The 18,456-nt window shown below is 41.1% G+C and overlaps 1 protein-coding gene across 5 annotated transcripts in view; it reads right to left on the minus strand.

Annotated features, from left to right (window-relative positions):
* Positions 1 to 18,456, minus strand: part of LOC126475985 (protein abrupt-like) — a 270,298-nt gene that overhangs the window by 223,800 nt on the left and 28,042 nt on the right. For all 5 annotated transcript variants that reach the window (XM_050103511.1, XM_050103507.1, XM_050103510.1 and 2 more), the window contains exon 3: positions 17,915 to 18,100. In XM_050103511.1, the coding sequence (XP_049959468.1) occupies positions 17,915 to 18,100 (186 nt within the window). The remainder of the gene's footprint in view (positions 1 to 17,914; positions 18,101 to 18,456) is intronic.

Raw genomic sequence — 18,456 nt, forward strand, 5'->3', positions numbered from 1 at the left:
AAGCTAACATAATACATTCCTTGCCATATGTAGATTAAATGAAGTCGTTTTGGGGAATGTATTTTCTTCGTGTTTTGTTTATGTGGTGACCACCGCTTCACATCGTAGCAGGATATAAGATTCAAAACAATCCAACCAGTGGCAGCACCGTGTCCGGCTATGGCTACATCAGCCACTCTACCAAAAAGATTGGTAGCAGCAACAACAACAACACTAGCCACAGCGTGTTGGGAAGGATTGCTGGCTGGCCAGACAGGCCAACTTTGATACATCCAATATAGGATAAATCATTTTGATCTGGAAGTGAGTCTCACCTTCGGCCATCACCGTGCTCACACAAATGCGAAGCATCCTTATTTAAAGAAGTACACAGGCCACTACAGCCAATTCACCTCACTTCGCTGCACTACGCTGTTACCTATGCCAATGACAGAGCTACAACCATGCTCCAAATCATGGACTAGCACTTTTGGTATATTCGATCATTTACTGTCTACACTTGGCCAGACTACCTGACATCGTTTATGAGAATGGACTTTGGTTTGTGAACTGGACCTGGATTTTTGTGGTGTGTGTAATAAACATGTAACAGTGATCCAATTTCTTTTGCACTATTTCATCCACACAAAATAAGCAACTGATTAACTTAGTACTCTAGTTGTCAGACTTACTGCTTTTGAACAATCCTGTGGACATTCTTCAACACAAATAGCTCCATGTATAAAAGTATAATATAACAGGATAAAGAAAGCTACTCATCATGTGACAGGGAAAAAAGAAACAAAAAAACAAGTGGAAATGAACAAGCTTTTGGGACTGTGACTCCTCCAGACAGAAGGGTTCAAGGGAAAGAACTGGTGAGCTATAGAAAATGGGAAGACTTATGGAAAAGTTGCTCAGAACCCTGGTTCAGGAGCTTGTGAGAAATTAAAAGGTGGAAGATAGGATCACAACCAAAAAGAGATTACTGAAAAAGCCAATACGAGTGAAAAGCTAAGTGCATTCTGTGGCAGACAGATGAGTGGGGTGGAGGAAAATGGACCGGTTGGAAAATAAGAAAGGAGCAATGAAAAGGAATAGTTATTGAACAGGAATGCTGAGAACATAAAGAAAATTTAAGCCAGTTAGGTGGCCAGAACCAAGCACATCTTGCAAGGCCGGTTCCTACTTACAAAGTTCTGGGAAACTCTGGACAGTGTTTACATAACAGCTGCTATGCAATGCGTGGTTTCACCGGTGGCTCTCCCTTTTGATATATATTTTGCCAGTTACAGGGCTGGTGTAGGTGGTGGTTGGAGGGTGCATATGGCAAGTCTTACAGGAAGGACAGTCACTTGGTAAAGAACCATAGGGTAGGAAAATGGGGTGTAGAAAGAGTGTAGTGTCTGGCCAGGATATTGCACAGATTGAAGCTGGCAAGGAGAGCGGAGCAACGAAAAGCTATTCTAGGCGAGGTGAGCAAAATATTGACAGAATGTACCTTATTTCAAGACATGATTTTAGGAAGTCATTGCCCTATCAAAGCGGCTAGTTAATACATTAAAGATCAGGGCAGTACTTAGTGTCAGCAAGCGTACAAATGTCATAATGTAAGTACTGTTGTTTATTTGTAGGTTTAATGTGAAAGTTCTGTCCCACACAGTCTTGTGTTTGAGGCAAACTTATTTGCTCAGATGCAGACACTTCACAGCAATACACCACCATTCACACCTCAGCCTTCACAGCCCTCCAGAAAACAACTTAGAAATATGCCTCTTGTCACCCAGTTCTGTCTTGGTCTTGAATGTATTAATCAGCTACTTAGAAAGGGCTACCACTTCCTAAGTCATGCTCTGAAATGAGGTCCATTCAATTCTGTCAACATTTTCTCCATATCATCTAAATTAGCTTTTAGCCCCTCCCCCCCCCCCCCTCCCCCCACAATAACCTGATCAGACCCTATGGTCCTTCCACACCCACTTCCCTGCCCTATAGCTCTTACCCCTGTGACCATCCCCACTGTAAGGCATGCACATGCATCCTCCTTCCATCACCTACATACAACACCCCTGTAACTGCAAAATACACACCATCAAAGGGAGAGCCATATGTGAAATGACCTGTCATGTAAACACTATCCAACCTTCTATGTTGGTATGACTACTACTGAGTTATGGTTACAATTAATGGACACAGAGACAGGGTGTAGACTGGTAACACACAAAACCTTTGTCGAGCATGCTCAATAACATGACAATCATGACCCCAGTGCTTATATCACTATAAGTGCCCTCTGGATCCTTACTCCTGACACCGTTTCTCAGAACTCTGCAGGTGGCAATCAGCTTTATGACATGTGTTTTGTCCTCACATCATAGCTACCTTAAATTTATATTAATTTCATTGGTCTCAGCGTTTCTTTTCAACAACTATTCCTTTGTCATTTTCTGACCTGTCGATTTTTCTCCACCCCTCTCATCTGTCTACCACAGAATGCACTTAGCTTCCTGCCTCTATTGTTTTTTTTTATTTTATTTATTTATTTATTTATAGTGAGCTTTTCTTGGTTATTACCTTATCTTACACCTTTTTTCCACCTTCTAAATTCTCAGGTTTTCAAATCTTGTCCAGTTCAGGCACCAACAATCAGTCTTTCCTCCTCACCCTGTTCAGTAAGTTTCTTCTGACACTGGGTTCTGGGCGACTTTTCTGTAACTCTTCCCATTTCCTAAACCTCACCAGTACTTTTCCTGTGCAAAACCAACTGGAGCTTACACACCCAAATCAAAACTACAGAATACTAAGACAGTGAGCAGTTAAAAAACTACTTTATGTCAATCCCAGTTGACAGAAGAGAAGACAGCTAAAAACAGGGATGTGGAGAAAGGGCTATAAAAGACACCATACAGAAACGGAGGTCCAGAACTAAAAATTAAATGGCCTTTGCCATACTGCTACAACCAACAAAAAGTAAAATGCAGTCAACAGTCATTGCGTCATTTGCTAAAAGGAACGATAACTCTTATGGCAAACCCAAGTGGGAATGTAAATGGTTAAAAAATGGGTATTCTGTCAGGAAATGGCTGACAGTTAAAACTTGGGCACAATTTGTACAAAGTGGTGGGGGAGTGCCACTTAATAAATAACAATGGCTAAAAAGACAACCTAGTTGAAATGACCTCCTCCTGGCGGGAGGGCCGAGAGGAGGTAATCCAAGCTGCTGGGAGAGTCTTAATAATCTTGAGTTTACTTCAACGAAGGGAGGACCAATGGCAATGCTGAAGTGACACCACCTCCTGACAGACGGCAGCACAGAGATCATCAGAGGGAACATAGGAACTAGTGGGCACAGGTACGAGGACTGCAGTCTTGGCAGCAGCATCAGCAGCCTTGTTTCCTGGCGGACCAACGTGACCGGGAATCCATATAAACATCACAGTGGCCCCAGCAAGAGTGAGCAATTGACAGTTTTCCTGGACCCATTGCACTAAGGGATGAGTGAGCTCGGCTGTAAATATTGAGCAGTGTGCTGGAAGAAGATATCAAAAAACATCGGTGCCAGTGTTGAAGACATGCCTCACAGCACAGTTAGTCTGAAAGCCATCAGTGTACACAAAGGTACTATCACGAAGTTCCATGCAAAGGTCATGAAACTGAAATGATAGAGTGAGCTTGGAGTACTGCCCTTAGGAAGTGAATGAAGGCCAAGGTGAATGAACATGGGCCGCCGCACGAAGCCAAGGTGGTGAGGGTGCACACCCACCGGTAAAGTTACAGGCAGTGTGAAGTTAAACAGCTGAAGCAAGAGCCAAAAGCGGACTCCAGGAGATAACAGGGAAGAGTGATACACCCCATACTGGTGATCAAAGGAGTCATCGTTGAAGGAGGTATAGGATAGATGACCACGCAGGGGAGACAAAACAGCATGCATACCTGTTGAGGACATATAAAAGGCACCAGTGGTCAAACAGATGCCACGATGGTGGATAGTGTTCAGATGGTGTAAGAGGGGCGGATGTGCAAATGCATAAACAAAGCACCCATAGTCTAGTTTCGAACGGACAAGGGACCAGTACAAACAGATGAAGGTGGTCCGTTCTGCACCCCAGGAAGCACCATTGAGAACACATAAGACAAAGAGGGACCGCGTACAGCAGGCTACCAGGTAAGACACATGGGAGGACCAGAAGAGTTTCCTATCGAGAATGAGCTCCAGGAATTTCACAATTTCAATGAACAGAAGGGCAACAGGCCCAATATCTAAAGATTGTGGGAAAAACCAACTGCATCACCAGAAATTAATACAAAGTGGTTTTGTCAGCAGAAAAACTATAGCCATTGTCGATGCTCCAAGAGTAAAGACGATCGAGACACTGCTGAAGACGTCACTCAATGAGGCAGGTCCATGGAGAACTGTAATAGATGGCAAAATCGTCAACAAAAAGGTAGCTGGCTATGATTGGTGGGAGACAGGCCATTATAGGGTTAACGGTGATAGCAAAAAGGCCAACGCTCAGGACGGAACCCTGAGGCACACTGTTTTCCTGGATAAAGGTGTCCGACAAGGCAGAACCCCCCCTTTTAAAAATTCCTCAATGAAATGAAACAGGGCAGGCGGCCACGGAAGGCGCCATGTGTAGAGAGTACGGAGGATACCAGTTCTCCAGCAGGTGTTGAAGGCCTTCTCCAAATCGAAAAACATGGCCACAGTCTTGGATTTCCACAGGAAACCATTAATGAGATGGGTGGACAAAGTGACAAGGTAGTCAACTACAGAACGGCGCACTCTAAATCCACACTGTGCAGTGGTTAGTAAATTGTGAGACTCGAGCCACCATGTCAGCCTGGCATGACTGATATGTTCCAGCACCTTGCAAACACAGCTGCTGAGAGAGGTAGGGCAGTAGCTAGAAGGAAGGTGGTTGTTATTACCGGTCTTAGGTATGATAGTGACTTCATGCCAGCATCTGGGAAATGTGCCCTCTGCCCAGATGCGGTTGTACGAAGTAAGCAGAAAGTGCTTATCTTCAAGAGAACTGTTCGGCAACATCTGACTGTTAACAGTGTCTGGCCCTGGGGCGGAGGATCGGGATGAAGTGAGAGCATGATCTAGCTCCCTCATAGTAAAGGTGGCATTGTAGCACTCAGATTCTGAGAAGAGAAGAGTATCGCCCGAGCCTTCTCTGCTCATTTTCAATGGAGGAAGGCAGGGTGATAGTTGAAAGAGCCCGCAATTTCCACAAAATAGTGGCCCAAGGTGTTGGAGATAGCAATAGTGTCCATGATGACATTGTCTGCTGCTGTGAGACCAGAAATTGGGGAATGGATTGTGGTTCCAGAGCGCCATCGGAGGTTGGCCCACGAGACGGAGGATGCGAGGGAACTCTTAAAAGAACTAGTGAATGAAATCCAGCAAGTTTTTTTGCTATTTCCAATAATGCAACGACATTGTGCACACATCTGTTTATAATGAACGCAGTTTGCCACCGTAGAATGACTGTTAAAAACATGGAGAGCACATCTTCAGCCGCAAATTGCGTCATGGTATGCCTCAGTCCACCAAGGTACTGGGATACTGCATGGTAAAGAGGAAGTGCTAGGAATGGAGCATTCTGCAGTGGCAAGGATAACGTTTTTAAGATATTCCAACTGGTTATCATAACTGGGGAAATCTTGTTCTTCGAAGGTCGCCAGGGAGGAGTAAAGCTGCCAGTCGGCCTTGTTCTTCGAAGGTCGCCAGGGAGGAGTAAAGCTGCCAGTCGGCCTTAGTAAGCTGCCTTTTGGGTGTGCACGCAGGTGGGGTAGGCGTCAGCAAACAGATAGCACATGGAAAATGATCACTTGAGTAGGTCTCAGAAAGAACAGATCACTCAAGAAGATGGGCAAGCTGGGCAGTGCAGAAGGATAGGTCTAAATGGTAATAGGTGTGAGTCAAATCGGAAAGGAGTATGGGTGCTCCTGTGTTAAGGTAGAAGTAGTTAAGTTGATGGAGAAGGTCAGCCAAGAGGGCACCACTCTGACAGGTTCTGGGAGAACCCCAAACGGGATGGTGCACATTAAAATCGCCGAGCAGCAGAAATGGGTGAGGTAGCTGCCAAATATGTTGGAGGAAGCCTGCCCTGGTAACATCGAATGACGGAGGGATATAAATGGTACAAAGGAAAAATGTCACGTGAGGGAGGAAAAGGAGAAATGAAACAGCTTGAAGGCAGGTAGTCAGGTAGATGGTTTGACTATGAACGTCGTCCCATATGAGCAGCATGACTCCATCATGAGGTAGAATGCTGGCCTCAAGGGGAAGGTCAAAACAGACTGGGAAGAAATGCAAAAGATCAACGTGGTCATGAGGATGCAATTTTGCTTTCTGAAGGCAGAGTACATGGGGACGCCGCAATTCTAAAAGCAGCCGTAAACCCTCTTTGTTCGATCGAAGGTTGCAAATGTTCCATTGGAGGAGAATCATGATGTGGAAAAAATAAAGAGGTGTCACCTCGGTGACTGCTGAGTGACAGCCTTCGAAGACTCGAAGCTACAGGACACAGAGGCAGGAGGATCCTGCTCCATGAGGTCCACAGAAGCATCTACTTTCTTGTGCTGTCAGTATGCAGAATCCAATGCAGAAAAATGGTTGGTGGCGTGCACCAGCGACAGGAAGGCCGGCTGTGCGAAGGTATCATGTAGCAACACTGTCAAAGAGGCTCTTCAAGTCTGTGAAGAAGAATACCGTTCGCCTTTTGATGGACTGCTTCGAGCCTTTATGGTTAGCAGAGGAAGACTCAGGTGTTGGTTGGCTGGAGGGACGTAAGAAGTCTTCACAGGAGAACTCCTTCTGTCCTTTCCAGCCTGCTGGTTGCGCAGCTGGTGGCATCGCCCCTTGAGGTAAGAGTTTGATGGCTTGTTGGACAGCGGGACAAGGGGACAGCGATGCTACCTTGACAATGGGCAACTTCAAAACCCCAGAGCTGAATTTGAAGTCACATGTCTGCGTGGCCATGTCCTTTATGGAGCAAAAAGTACCAAGAACAGCACTGCAAGTGCCAGATGGTATAACACAGTGTTTGCAACTAGCCAATAACTTGCAAGCGACCGGGCAAGGAACTTTTTCTTTTACCCATACTGAGAAGCCCACTCATCGAGATACACGGGACAATCTCGAAATGAGATGGCGTTGTGACTGTTTGCATTCTTTGTTTCTCCGTTTGTTGTCCTCCGTGTCAACGTACTGCACTGAGATACTGGCTGGAAAATGGGGTGTGGAAGTACAACTCTGACTACTTTAAATAATGTAGCCGACAGGTGCACATTTCCAATTCACAGTTGTTTACTTTCACTTTTCACAACCCCCCCCCCCCCCCATATATACATTTAATATGGCCAGTTCAATACTGTTTTAACTTTCCATAAGACTCATTAATAGTTTGTAGACAAACCTCCTCATACTGCTACAATAATTTACTATTGAACATCTATTACCAGTAGAAACCTAACCAGAGAGTTCACAGTTCTTGAAGAATAGAATGGTACGTATGGAACAGACACTGTCATGGTTTCAACACACAGCCTAATAGTGTTACACTTATTTCACGGACACATTGTTGTTGATCTAACCAACATAGGTTTCTCGTTTGAGACTCAGCCGTGGACTGACTGTCTCATGACCAACATTCGGACCCTTATATATCCTCACAATAATAGGCACTGAAATTAAACATTGTTCAAAATTAAATTTTCAGAAGTTACAATTACTTAGCTCATTAAATTAACGGAATACATCAAAAAACTCATTCCTTTTAACAGTTTCTTCTACTACAAGAGTCGGGCCGAATTATTTGTTTAAATCATGAAATTAACAAATATTAGTATGCAGACAATACTTTGGACAAAACTGTTAATTACTTTGGAATTAATGAAGGGCTGGTTTTGCAAACATGTTTCCGAAGAGAGCCAAATAGATGCTTTAAGATTTCTAGTATTTCATCTTTCAAATGTTTATAATCAGTATAGCATTTAAATTTGTTTATAAGTCAACAGTAGAATTTAAGTTACGAAACAATTGCTGATTTCACCCTATAACTAATAGTAGATAGTAACTAGTAATATTCAAACTAAATTAGAAAATCAATTACATACATAAAGTTAAGCACAAAATTAGATCTGTTGTTATATTCTTTAAAACTGAGACCCAACCTTTCTCTTTTATGAAAATGCAGGTTATACTCACGTATTGTTTTTTGTTGTTGTGGTCTTCAGTCCTGAGACTGGTTTGATGCAGCTCTCCATGCTACTCTATCCTGTGCAAGCTTCTTCATCTCCCAGTACCTACTGCAACCTACATCCTTCTGAATCTGTTTAGTGTATTCATCTCTTGGTCTCCCTCTAAGATTTTTACCCTCCACACTGCCCTCCAATGCTAAATTGGTGATCCCTGGATGCCTCAGAACATGTCCTACCAACCGATCCTTTCTTATAGTCAAGTTGTGCCACAAATTTCTCTTCTCCCCAATTCAATTCAATACCTCCTCATTATTTATGTGATCTACCCATCTAATCTTCAGCATTCTTCTGTAGCACCACATTTCAAAAGCTTCTATTCTCTTCTTGTCCAAACTATTTATCGTCCATGTTTCACTTCCATACATAGCTACACTCCACACAAATAATTTCAGAAACGACTTCCTGACCCTTAAATCTATACTCGATGTTAACAAATTTTTCTTCTTCGGAAACACTTTCTTTGCCATTGCCAGTCTACATTTTATATCCTCTCTACTTAGACCATCATCAGTTATTTTGCTCCCCAAATAGCAAAACTCCTTTACTACTTTAAGTGTCTCATTTCCTAATGTAATTTCCTCGGCATCACCCAGTTTAATTCGACTACATTCCATCATCCTCGTTTTGCTTTTGTTGATGTTCATCTTATATCCTCCTTTCAAGACACTACCCATTCCATTCAACTGCTCTTCCAAGTCCTTTGCTGTCTCTGACAGAATTACAATGTCATCGGCGAACCTCAACATTTTTATTTCTTCTCCATGGACTTTAATACCTACTCCGAATTTTTCTTTTGTTTCCTTTACTGCTTGCTCAATATACAGATTTAATAACATCGGGGATAGGCTACAACCCTGTCTCACTCCCTTCCCAACCACCACTTCCCTTTCATGCCCCTCGACTCTTATAACTGCCATCTGGTTTCTGTACAAATTGTAAATAGCCTTTCGCTCCCTGTATTTTACCCCTGCCACCTTTAGAATTTGAAAGAGAGTATTCCAGTCAACATTCTCAAAAGCTTTCTCTAAGTCTACAAATGCTAGAAATGTAGGTTTGCCTTTCCCTAATTTATCTTTTAAGATAAGCCTTAGGGTCAGTATTGCCTCACGTGTTCCAATACTTCTACAGTTTCCAAACTGATCTTCCCCGATGTCGGCTTCTACTAGTTTTTCCATTCGTCTGTAAAGAATTCGTGTTAGTATTTTGCAGCCGTGACTTATTAAACTGATAGTTCGGTAATTTTCACATTTGTCAACACCTGCTTTCTTTGGGATTGGAATTATTATATTCTTCTTGAAGTCTGAGGGTATTTCACCTGTCTCATACATCTTGCTCACCAGATGGTAGAGTTTTGTCGGGACTGGCTCTCCCAAGGCTATCAGTAGTTCTAATGGAATGTTGTCTACTCCGGGGGCCTTGTTTCAACTCAGGTCTTTCAGTGCCCTGTCACTCTCTTCACGCAGTATCATATCTCCCATTTCATCTTCATCTACATCCTCTTCCATTTCCATAATATTGTCCTAAAGTACATCGCCCTTGTATAGACCCTCTATATACTCCTTCCACCTTTCTGCTTTCCCTTCTTTACCTAGAACTGGGTTTCCATCTGAGCTCTTGATATTCATACCAGTGGTATCTTCAATTTTCCTGTAGGCAATATCTATCTTACCCTAGTGAGATAAGCCTCTACATCCTTACATTTGTCCTCTAGCATCCCTGCTTAGCCATTTTGCACTTCCTGACAATCTCATTTTTGACATGTTCATATTCCTTTTTGCCTGCTTCATTTACTGCATTTTTATATTTTCTCCTTTCATCAATTAAATTCAATATTTCTTCTGTTACCCAAGGATTTCTACAAGTCCTCATCTTTTTACTCACTTGATGCTCTGCTGCCTTCACTACTTCATCCCTCAAAGCTACCCATTCTTCCTCTACCGTATTTTTTTCCTCCATTCCTGTCAATTGTTCCCTTATGCTCTTCCTGAAACTGTACAACCTCTGGTTTAGTCAGTTTATCCAGGTCCCATCTCTTTAAATTCCCGCCTTTTTGCAGTTTCTTCAGTTTTAATCTACAGTTCATAACCAATAGATTGTGTTCAGAATCCACATCTGCCCTGGAAATGTCTTACAATTTAAAACCTGGTTCCTAAATCTCTGTCTTACCATACAAACTCACGTCTGTTAATAGTAATTAGTCAAAAAAGAAAAACGAATTTTAAGGAGGCAGATGGCAAAACAAGAGGGCAAGTAAAAAAATATCCCAGCTTGCTTCATCACAGCATGGTCACCACTGCAGTTGATATAACGGAGAGAAAGAGGTGGACAATCGCCCTCGTGCACACCCCTACCACAGGTTACACATTTGGCCGGGTGTGACATTTGAGGGTGACACCGGTAGAAGCGCATCAGGGTCAGAATGTATGGTCGAACTGTGATAATTTCATAGCCTGCTTTGATCTTGGACGGAAGCACCACTCTATCAAAGGTGAGAAAAAGAGTGCATGTGGACACTAAGAAGGAATCGACATTTTATATCACCCGATGGACAGCAGTAACACCCTGATCAGATAGGTACAATAGGATTTCGGCCACGGTCGGACCTTTGAGCGGCCTAGTGTAAATAACACCATGGGAAGAATTCAGAGTTCTCTGGGCCTCAACACAACAGGATAGCCGTGGAGGAGCAAAGCTGCAAGCAGTTGTTGTGCTTGAGAATCAGAAGTAGTCTCCAAAAGCAACATGCCATTGCATAAACAAGAGCAAGATTTCACAGGGGCAGGAATTGCATCAACACCTTTCTGAATAATAAACTGATTTACCGTAGCAAAAGACTGACCGTCTTCAGTACGTGAAATCACGAGGAACCGTAGTGCAGCTGGGAGGGTCTTTGAATTGTTAGCCTCACTCCATTTACATTTTGTAGCCATTGACTGTGAAGATGATTGGCTCATTGCGAGAAAATCCCCATGATTGCCAGCATCTCTGGTGGCACACTCCTTCCCTGGTGGCCCCCCATCAGAAGAGGCACACCCACATTAGGTGATTGTTCACACCTCCCAAACGCCTGACAGAGGGATCAATCTGCAATTTGGGAAGGTAGGAACTCAGGCAACCACCCCACCCTGTGCATGGCCTGTACCAGGGGCTACACGCGAACCCTACCTGTTGAGCTGGGGCTGGGAATTACGTGTTACCCTGTCACCTGTTATATGTCAAGATGCGTGGGTCGGCCTTCAGAAGCACACAGGGAGGAAGAGGGGGGAAACCTCAAATTCAAAATGGTGGAAGGATAGGAGAAGGTAAACAGAAAAAGGAAAAGGGAGCGAAAAACAGTGGTGAGACTGTTCTTATGTCAGCGATGGACAATGCGGAACATTCCCAATAGCACCCCAGACATGTTCCCCAAGGGAGGGGAAAAAGAATAGCAAGAGGATAGACATGCAGCATGGAAGTGAAATGATGCTGCAAAGGCTGGGGCCCCATGGTAGACAAGCACAAACCCGCCAAATGGTGGTGAGCCCCCTGGGGAGGCCACTGGCTCTGAAAGCTCATACATTTCACGACGTTTTCTGTGTGTTTTTTGCTGCAAACACTTGATGAGAAGATATTTTTAACTAGCCTATTATGTTATGTTGGCATTCTTTGTATGATATGTTTTGTTAATTTATTGGCTCTTGTGGCAACACCTTAAAGTTCATGCAAACTGTAAATTACACCTCTGAGTTGATGTAAAGACAGCATCAAGAGATATGCCATTTTCCTTTATCATAAACACAATCAGATTCTTTAGGGCTGTCACTGTCACTCACTCATTTTAATATAAAAAATTCTTTCATGAGCACATGTTGGATTTCTTCAGTCTTCTCCTTCTTTAATACTATATTTTGGTAGTTACCATGCAGTGCAAGACCACAATCAGTTATTAAAAAAAAATAACCAAATATGGCCAACAAAGTTTTATTTAAAAGTGATTTATTCTTGGGACACATACAAGGTGATTATAATTAAAATTAAACATTCAAGCCGTTGTAGAAATAACACCACTGGTCAGAATGACATCAAATTGCAACAGACTATTATTGGAGAAGGGGGAAAACGTGTGGCATAAGACAAATAAACAGTTACAAAATGCAGCAATAGATGGCTCTGTAAGCATCATAATTTAACAGTGGTTGACTACAAGTGACAAATGAATCATACAACAATGCCTACAGTTTACATTTAACGTTAAACAAACTCTACTACTTAGTGTGCATGGGTGTACTGGTGCGATGCTGTTAGTTACGTATGCCCATCCACCACAGAAAGGTCATATTACATTGGAGGGGAAAAATGGTTTTTAATTGTCCTGAAGCCAAAAACCGCATGAAAAGCATCAATCAAAATCAAATCAGATTATGAATTTCCATGAGACTGGCACAAAACATGTTCAATATGCTGTCCACCATTTTCTGCAACAAGCTGAAATCGAGAAACATATGTTCCACAACTGATCGGAGAGTTTCCGGGGTCACGTTCAGTAAGTGTTGCGCAATGCATGCCTTCAGTGCAGCTAAGTTTGCAATCGGAACACCAAACACAACATCTTTCTGATAGCCCCACAGCCAGAAGTCAAATGTATTAAGATCAAGTGATTGGGACGACCAGGCTGTAGCGAAATTGCAGCTGATAAACATCAACAAAAGCAAAACGAGGATAATGAAATGTAGTCGAATTAAGTCGGGTGATTCTGAGGGAATTAGATTGGGAAATGAGACACTTAAAGTAGTAAAGGAGTTTTGCTATTTGGGGAGCAAAATAACCGATGATGATCAAGGTAGAGAGGATATAAAATGTAGACTGGCAATGGCAAGGAAAGTGTTTCCGAAGAAGAGAAATTTGTTAACATCGAGTATAGATTTAAGGGTCAGGAAGTCGTTTCTGAAAGTATTTGTATGGAGTGTAGCCATGTATGGAAGTGAAACATGGACGATAAATAGTTTGGACAAGAAGAGAATAGAAGCTTTTGAAATGTGGTGCTACAGAAGAATGCTGAAGATTAGATGGGTAGATCACATAAATAATGAGGAGGTATTGAATTGAATTGGGGAGAAGAGAAATTTGTGGCACAACTTGACTAGAAGAAAGGATCAGTTGGTAGGACATGTTCTGAGGCATCAAGGGATCACCAATTTAGCATTGAAGGGCAGCGTGGAGGGTAAAAATCTTAGAGGAAGACCAAGAGATGAATACACTAAACAGATTCAGAAGGATGTAGGTTGCAGTAGGTACTGGGAGATGAAGAAGCTTGCACAGGATAGAGTAGCATGGAGAGCTGCATCAAACCAATCTTAAGACTGAAGACCACAACAACAACAACAATTCTACCATTTCCAAAATGGCGCTTCAGCAGCTGCTTAACTGGATTTGCAAAGTGCAGAGGTGTGCCATCTTGCATAAAAATGATCCCATCCACACTGTTGGAGAGCTGGAATGACATGATTGTGCAAAAGACACTCATAGTGCTTACCAGTGACGGTACAGGTAACAGGACCAGAAGCACCTGTCTCTTCGAGAAAATATGGCCTTATGATAAATGATGCCATAAACCCGAACCACAGAGTGACCTTTTCAGGACGAAGTGGTACTGTTTGATTTGCGTGTGGATTTTCCATTGCCCATATTCAACAATTCTGTGTATTGACATATCCTGTTAAATGGAAGTGGGCTTCTCTGTCCACAAAATCTTCCACAGCCAATCATTGTCCACTTCCATTCGAGCAAGAAATTCTAAACCAAAGGTCTCTCTTGCTGGCAGGTCAACAGGAAGCAACTCGTGCACCTGGGTAATTTTGAATGGATAGCAAAGAAGGATGTTTCGTAGGATTTTACACACCGTGCTCACGTGTATGTCCAATGTTCGGGCAATTCTCCGTGCACTACACATTTGCACACCACCACTCATCTCCTTCTGGATTGCTGTGGCTGCTTCCACTGACATAGAATTAATTTGTTTCCTCCCTCTACCAGGTTGCACACCAAAAGAACCCATCTTTTCAAATTTTCGAACAATTTTCTCCAGACCCACGGCAATCATCGGACCAACGCCTTTTATCAAACCCTTCAGTGTCCAGAACTTCTGCAGACTGACGTGTGCACATTCATCATTCTTGTAATACAGCTTTACAAGCAGAGTGCGATCCTGCATTGAGACAGTCATAGTGACTGTCACACGTGGGAAAGGAGGAAAAGCCATGTACCTAGCGTGTTTTCATTTACATATCCTGACATGTAAAGCACCATCTATTGATCAATTTTCACACTATTTTTTATTTTCTTCTGCTATACGTTTCCCCCTTCTTCAATAATATTCTGTTGCAATTTGACATCATCCTGACCAGTGGTATTATTCCTGCAGCATTTTGAAAGTATAGCTTTAACTATAATCACCCTGTACAATACGGTAAAGCAAAAATAATGGATAGCTCTCTCAAGATCACGGATATTTTAAAAATACATGGAATAACTTTCAGATTACAATGAATTCTCTACAACTTTCCCTTTTATTACAAAAATTGAGTTCTGTTGTGCAGTCACACCAGTACCAAGTGCATGTACAAATGACATTCTGACTGTTACCATTTCACTTTGTATGTCTAACAGTAGTATTTCTCAGTCAGTAGTTCAATCCTATACAGTTGCACCTTCAAAATACTGAGTGCAATGCAGGCAGTGGGAAATACTGCTAAAAGGTTTCCTAAGCAGTCAAACTGACAAAAGTGCCACTTGTAGAATATTAAACCCACAATAAAGCTTAACAGGACCCTTTCACATTAAGTGGATCAGTTTTATGAATCAGCCTCACTTCACCACTTCCAACCCGAATAAAATGTTGCACATACTTGTCTGTATAATAAAACTTCACTGGGAAAAATTTGAGCTCAAGATACAAAAATTGAAAGTTTTAGGAGACTTTCAGTGGTAGGCTGCAAAATTTTGTGTGTGTTATACAAAAGTTTAGGCTAATTTTAAGATGCCTTAGAACTCAAACTAGTAGTAGTCCAAGAGAGATATCTGGATTAGATACATAGCTTTTTGTGCCCACTACACTTAAAATTTGTGTCATGGGAGTGCCATTTAGTGGCTCTGCATAGAAGTTACCTGCTAACAGTTTTATCAAGTTGCAGAAAGTATTCTTGAATATTTCAGAAGTGGTAACTATTCAACCACATCTAAATATTTTTTATCAAATTTGTCATTAAGCATACACCAGTTCCATATTCAAATAATTGTACCTATGTCAATCATTTCATTGATAGACCTATGTCTCTCCTTCCCTTTGGGTTTTATTCTGTTGCTACATATTGTCACCTCCTATTTCCTTAATTTTTATTTAGTTACATAGAGTAGTTTTTTCATACTAAAAAGAGGTTTTGCTTGTTTTGGAGACCCTCTGGATGAACTCAAAAATACTACTGTCAAATATTCACCAACTGTTGTTACATTTACTATTTGACAGTTTTTGTTATTTTTAGGTGTCATAATCTTCTATATTTGCCAATATATTTACTTTATGTCTATATTTAATCACAGCTAAAAGTCTTTATGATAGTGAAATTCCAAGGTGGAAATAAGTTAAAAATGAGAAGAGGCTGCTAATAACTTACATATGATTACACAAATGAATCCTAGACACTTGCTCCAGATGCACACTGACTATATGCATGTGCACTGCATTTCAACTGTTGGAAACTGCCAACAACAAATACAAACCTACCAACCAAGCTGCAATCAACATGTGCCACTATTCGTCATATCGTTCAACCCACCACCATGCAAAATCTCCTTCTCGCACACAGTTTGTGAGGCTTAGACAGATGATCTAGAAATATTTATTATACACGTCCAAGACTTTACAAGCGAAAGGATGATTTAAATCAACACAAAAAAGCATCAGGTGCAGAGCTCAGCCCCATGAAAACTGTGGCTCATCCCAGGATAGTTGCAATTTAACCAGAATTAAAAAACCATGCTCCTTTAAAAAAAAAACACCAGAAACCCCATATAAAATTTTACACAATTAGCCTTACAAAAATTAAAAAGAGCTATCATATTTATTGAAGACGTGTATTTACTGTCACAAGAATTTATTTTATTGTGTTTTAACACTGTTCAACAACATTCACACTTTCAAAGAAAACTTTATTTGATGTAAGACTGTAACGACTATAAAGCACAATTTAGTCCTTTTTGGAAGCATGCAGAAATTTATAGATCTTCACTAATTTCTCCTCACTTTCCTCTCCTAAATTAACTTTTAATTTTGATCAAACAAGCCTGCAGGAGAATATAGTGCTGGTGGGGCAGGAGATGAGGCTTTCACAGAAGTAATGAACTGTGTTGGTATGTTTCCTTTTTTTATTGTGGTTTTCAGCTCCATTATCTTCTACCATTTGTTTGGGCAAAACTAAGTTTCACCTGCATCAGAAAACATACTAGCAGGAAAATAATCATAATAATCACTCCCAAAAGACATAAAACTTGCAATCCACTCAGGATGCAGCTCTGCGAGCCAGTTTTCTACACTTTCTTCTTGTTCAGCAGATAATCTTCCCCCCTGAATCTTGAATTTAATCTATTAGCAAGACAATGAAAGAGTTCTAGTGCTTGTTCCTTTCACTCTTCATTACGTTCCCATAGGGTTCCACATCGGAAAAAAATCCATCCATACTTTGACAGCTTCTGCAATATTCGTGCTGTCTGCTTTAAAAAGGTCCAGGGCTACGAAACATTTGACAGTTGTTGGAGAAAATGAGTGGCACTTAAATTGCACTGTTTAATTGTCAATAACAAAAAAATCCCAAAAACCCAATTTAACCCACTGGGTTGTTGTTTTTTCTTTTCTAAAAGCACCAGGAATTTTTCAATACTGAATTGCATAACATGTGGAGTACATTCATAAAAATCACCTACTGATGACAAAAACTGATCTTTCTAATGAAACAAAAGTAAAGAAAATAATATGTGATAATATTTAGCAGAACACATCAAGGTATGCACTAATTTGGTGTAAAAAATTTTATGGCATGTTTATGTATCAGGAACTTCTAGAATATTCTCAAACAACTGCTGCTAATTAGTACAACTGATAACACTTAACTTCACTTTGTGACACTAAAGATCACTCAATAAATTGTGTCTGTCCAAAAATGACTGCAATCAAACAAGAACACTGGCTGATTTCTCCACAACTTTGCCCTTACGTAATATGAAAATAGTGATTGACGTTGTCTTGAAATTTTCATGTGTTTGTGCATCTGCTCCAAATATCTCCTCTGAAGTACCACGAGTTTCAATTCTTAGCCACCTTAAATTTGGTTGAGACTGTTGTAGAGTTTGCCTAACATTATATATTGCCCTAATAATAGCACATAAACATTTAACTTTTGTATCTTGAGCTCAAATTTTTTGCAGGTCATTATTATTGTATAAGAAACTTGTGTAAAATTATATCAAATTGGAGATTGGACCACTGGTCCAGTAGTTGTGAATATCTTCTGGCACTCAAACAATATGACAAGTTGCAGTAACAACTACTTTATAAAGCATATACAGTTTTCCTCTAAAGAAACTGTAGAAACAGGTAGAGTAAATTTCTAAAAAAAACTTTGTTGCTCACCCTTGAATGCCTCTGTGGTGCTTCTGTGAGTCCACGTATTTGTAGTGATTCTGCAGTTCTAAGGAATGCTGATAACTGTGCCTGTGCAACATTGACCTCTCCAGCATACATGAACTCTACCAGAGACTTCAAATGTCTGAATTCCACATCACGCATGAACAATATAGGATGTTTGCAAGGATTACTCTGCAAAAACAGATAAATTCATATACAACTCCATAAAAAAGAAATCATAGAAAGCATTGCAAGTGAACCAATGAAATATATTTATTATTTTCCAGTAATTCAGAAATTAACAACATGTATTTCATCCCACACAAATTAATATTTTACACCAGAGCTACAAAATACAGACAAGTGAAATGAAAATCGTCTGCAATGAAGTCCACTTATGTTCTTTTTAACATACTGGGAGGAGAGGGGGTTGGGCACGGGAAGCTAAACATCTGTCTCCCATAGGGTGAAAGGAATTCATTATGTGCACATAGAAATTTTATTCACCTGAACTACTAAACGAAAACAAAAGATCTCTTCTTAGAAAT

The sequence above is a fragment of the Schistocerca serialis genome, chromosome 1 (genome assembly GCF_023864345.2).
Source record: "Schistocerca serialis cubense isolate TAMUIC-IGC-003099 chromosome 1, iqSchSeri2.2, whole genome shotgun sequence".
Classification (NCBI taxonomy): Eukaryota; Metazoa; Arthropoda; class Insecta; order Orthoptera; family Acrididae; genus Schistocerca; species Schistocerca serialis.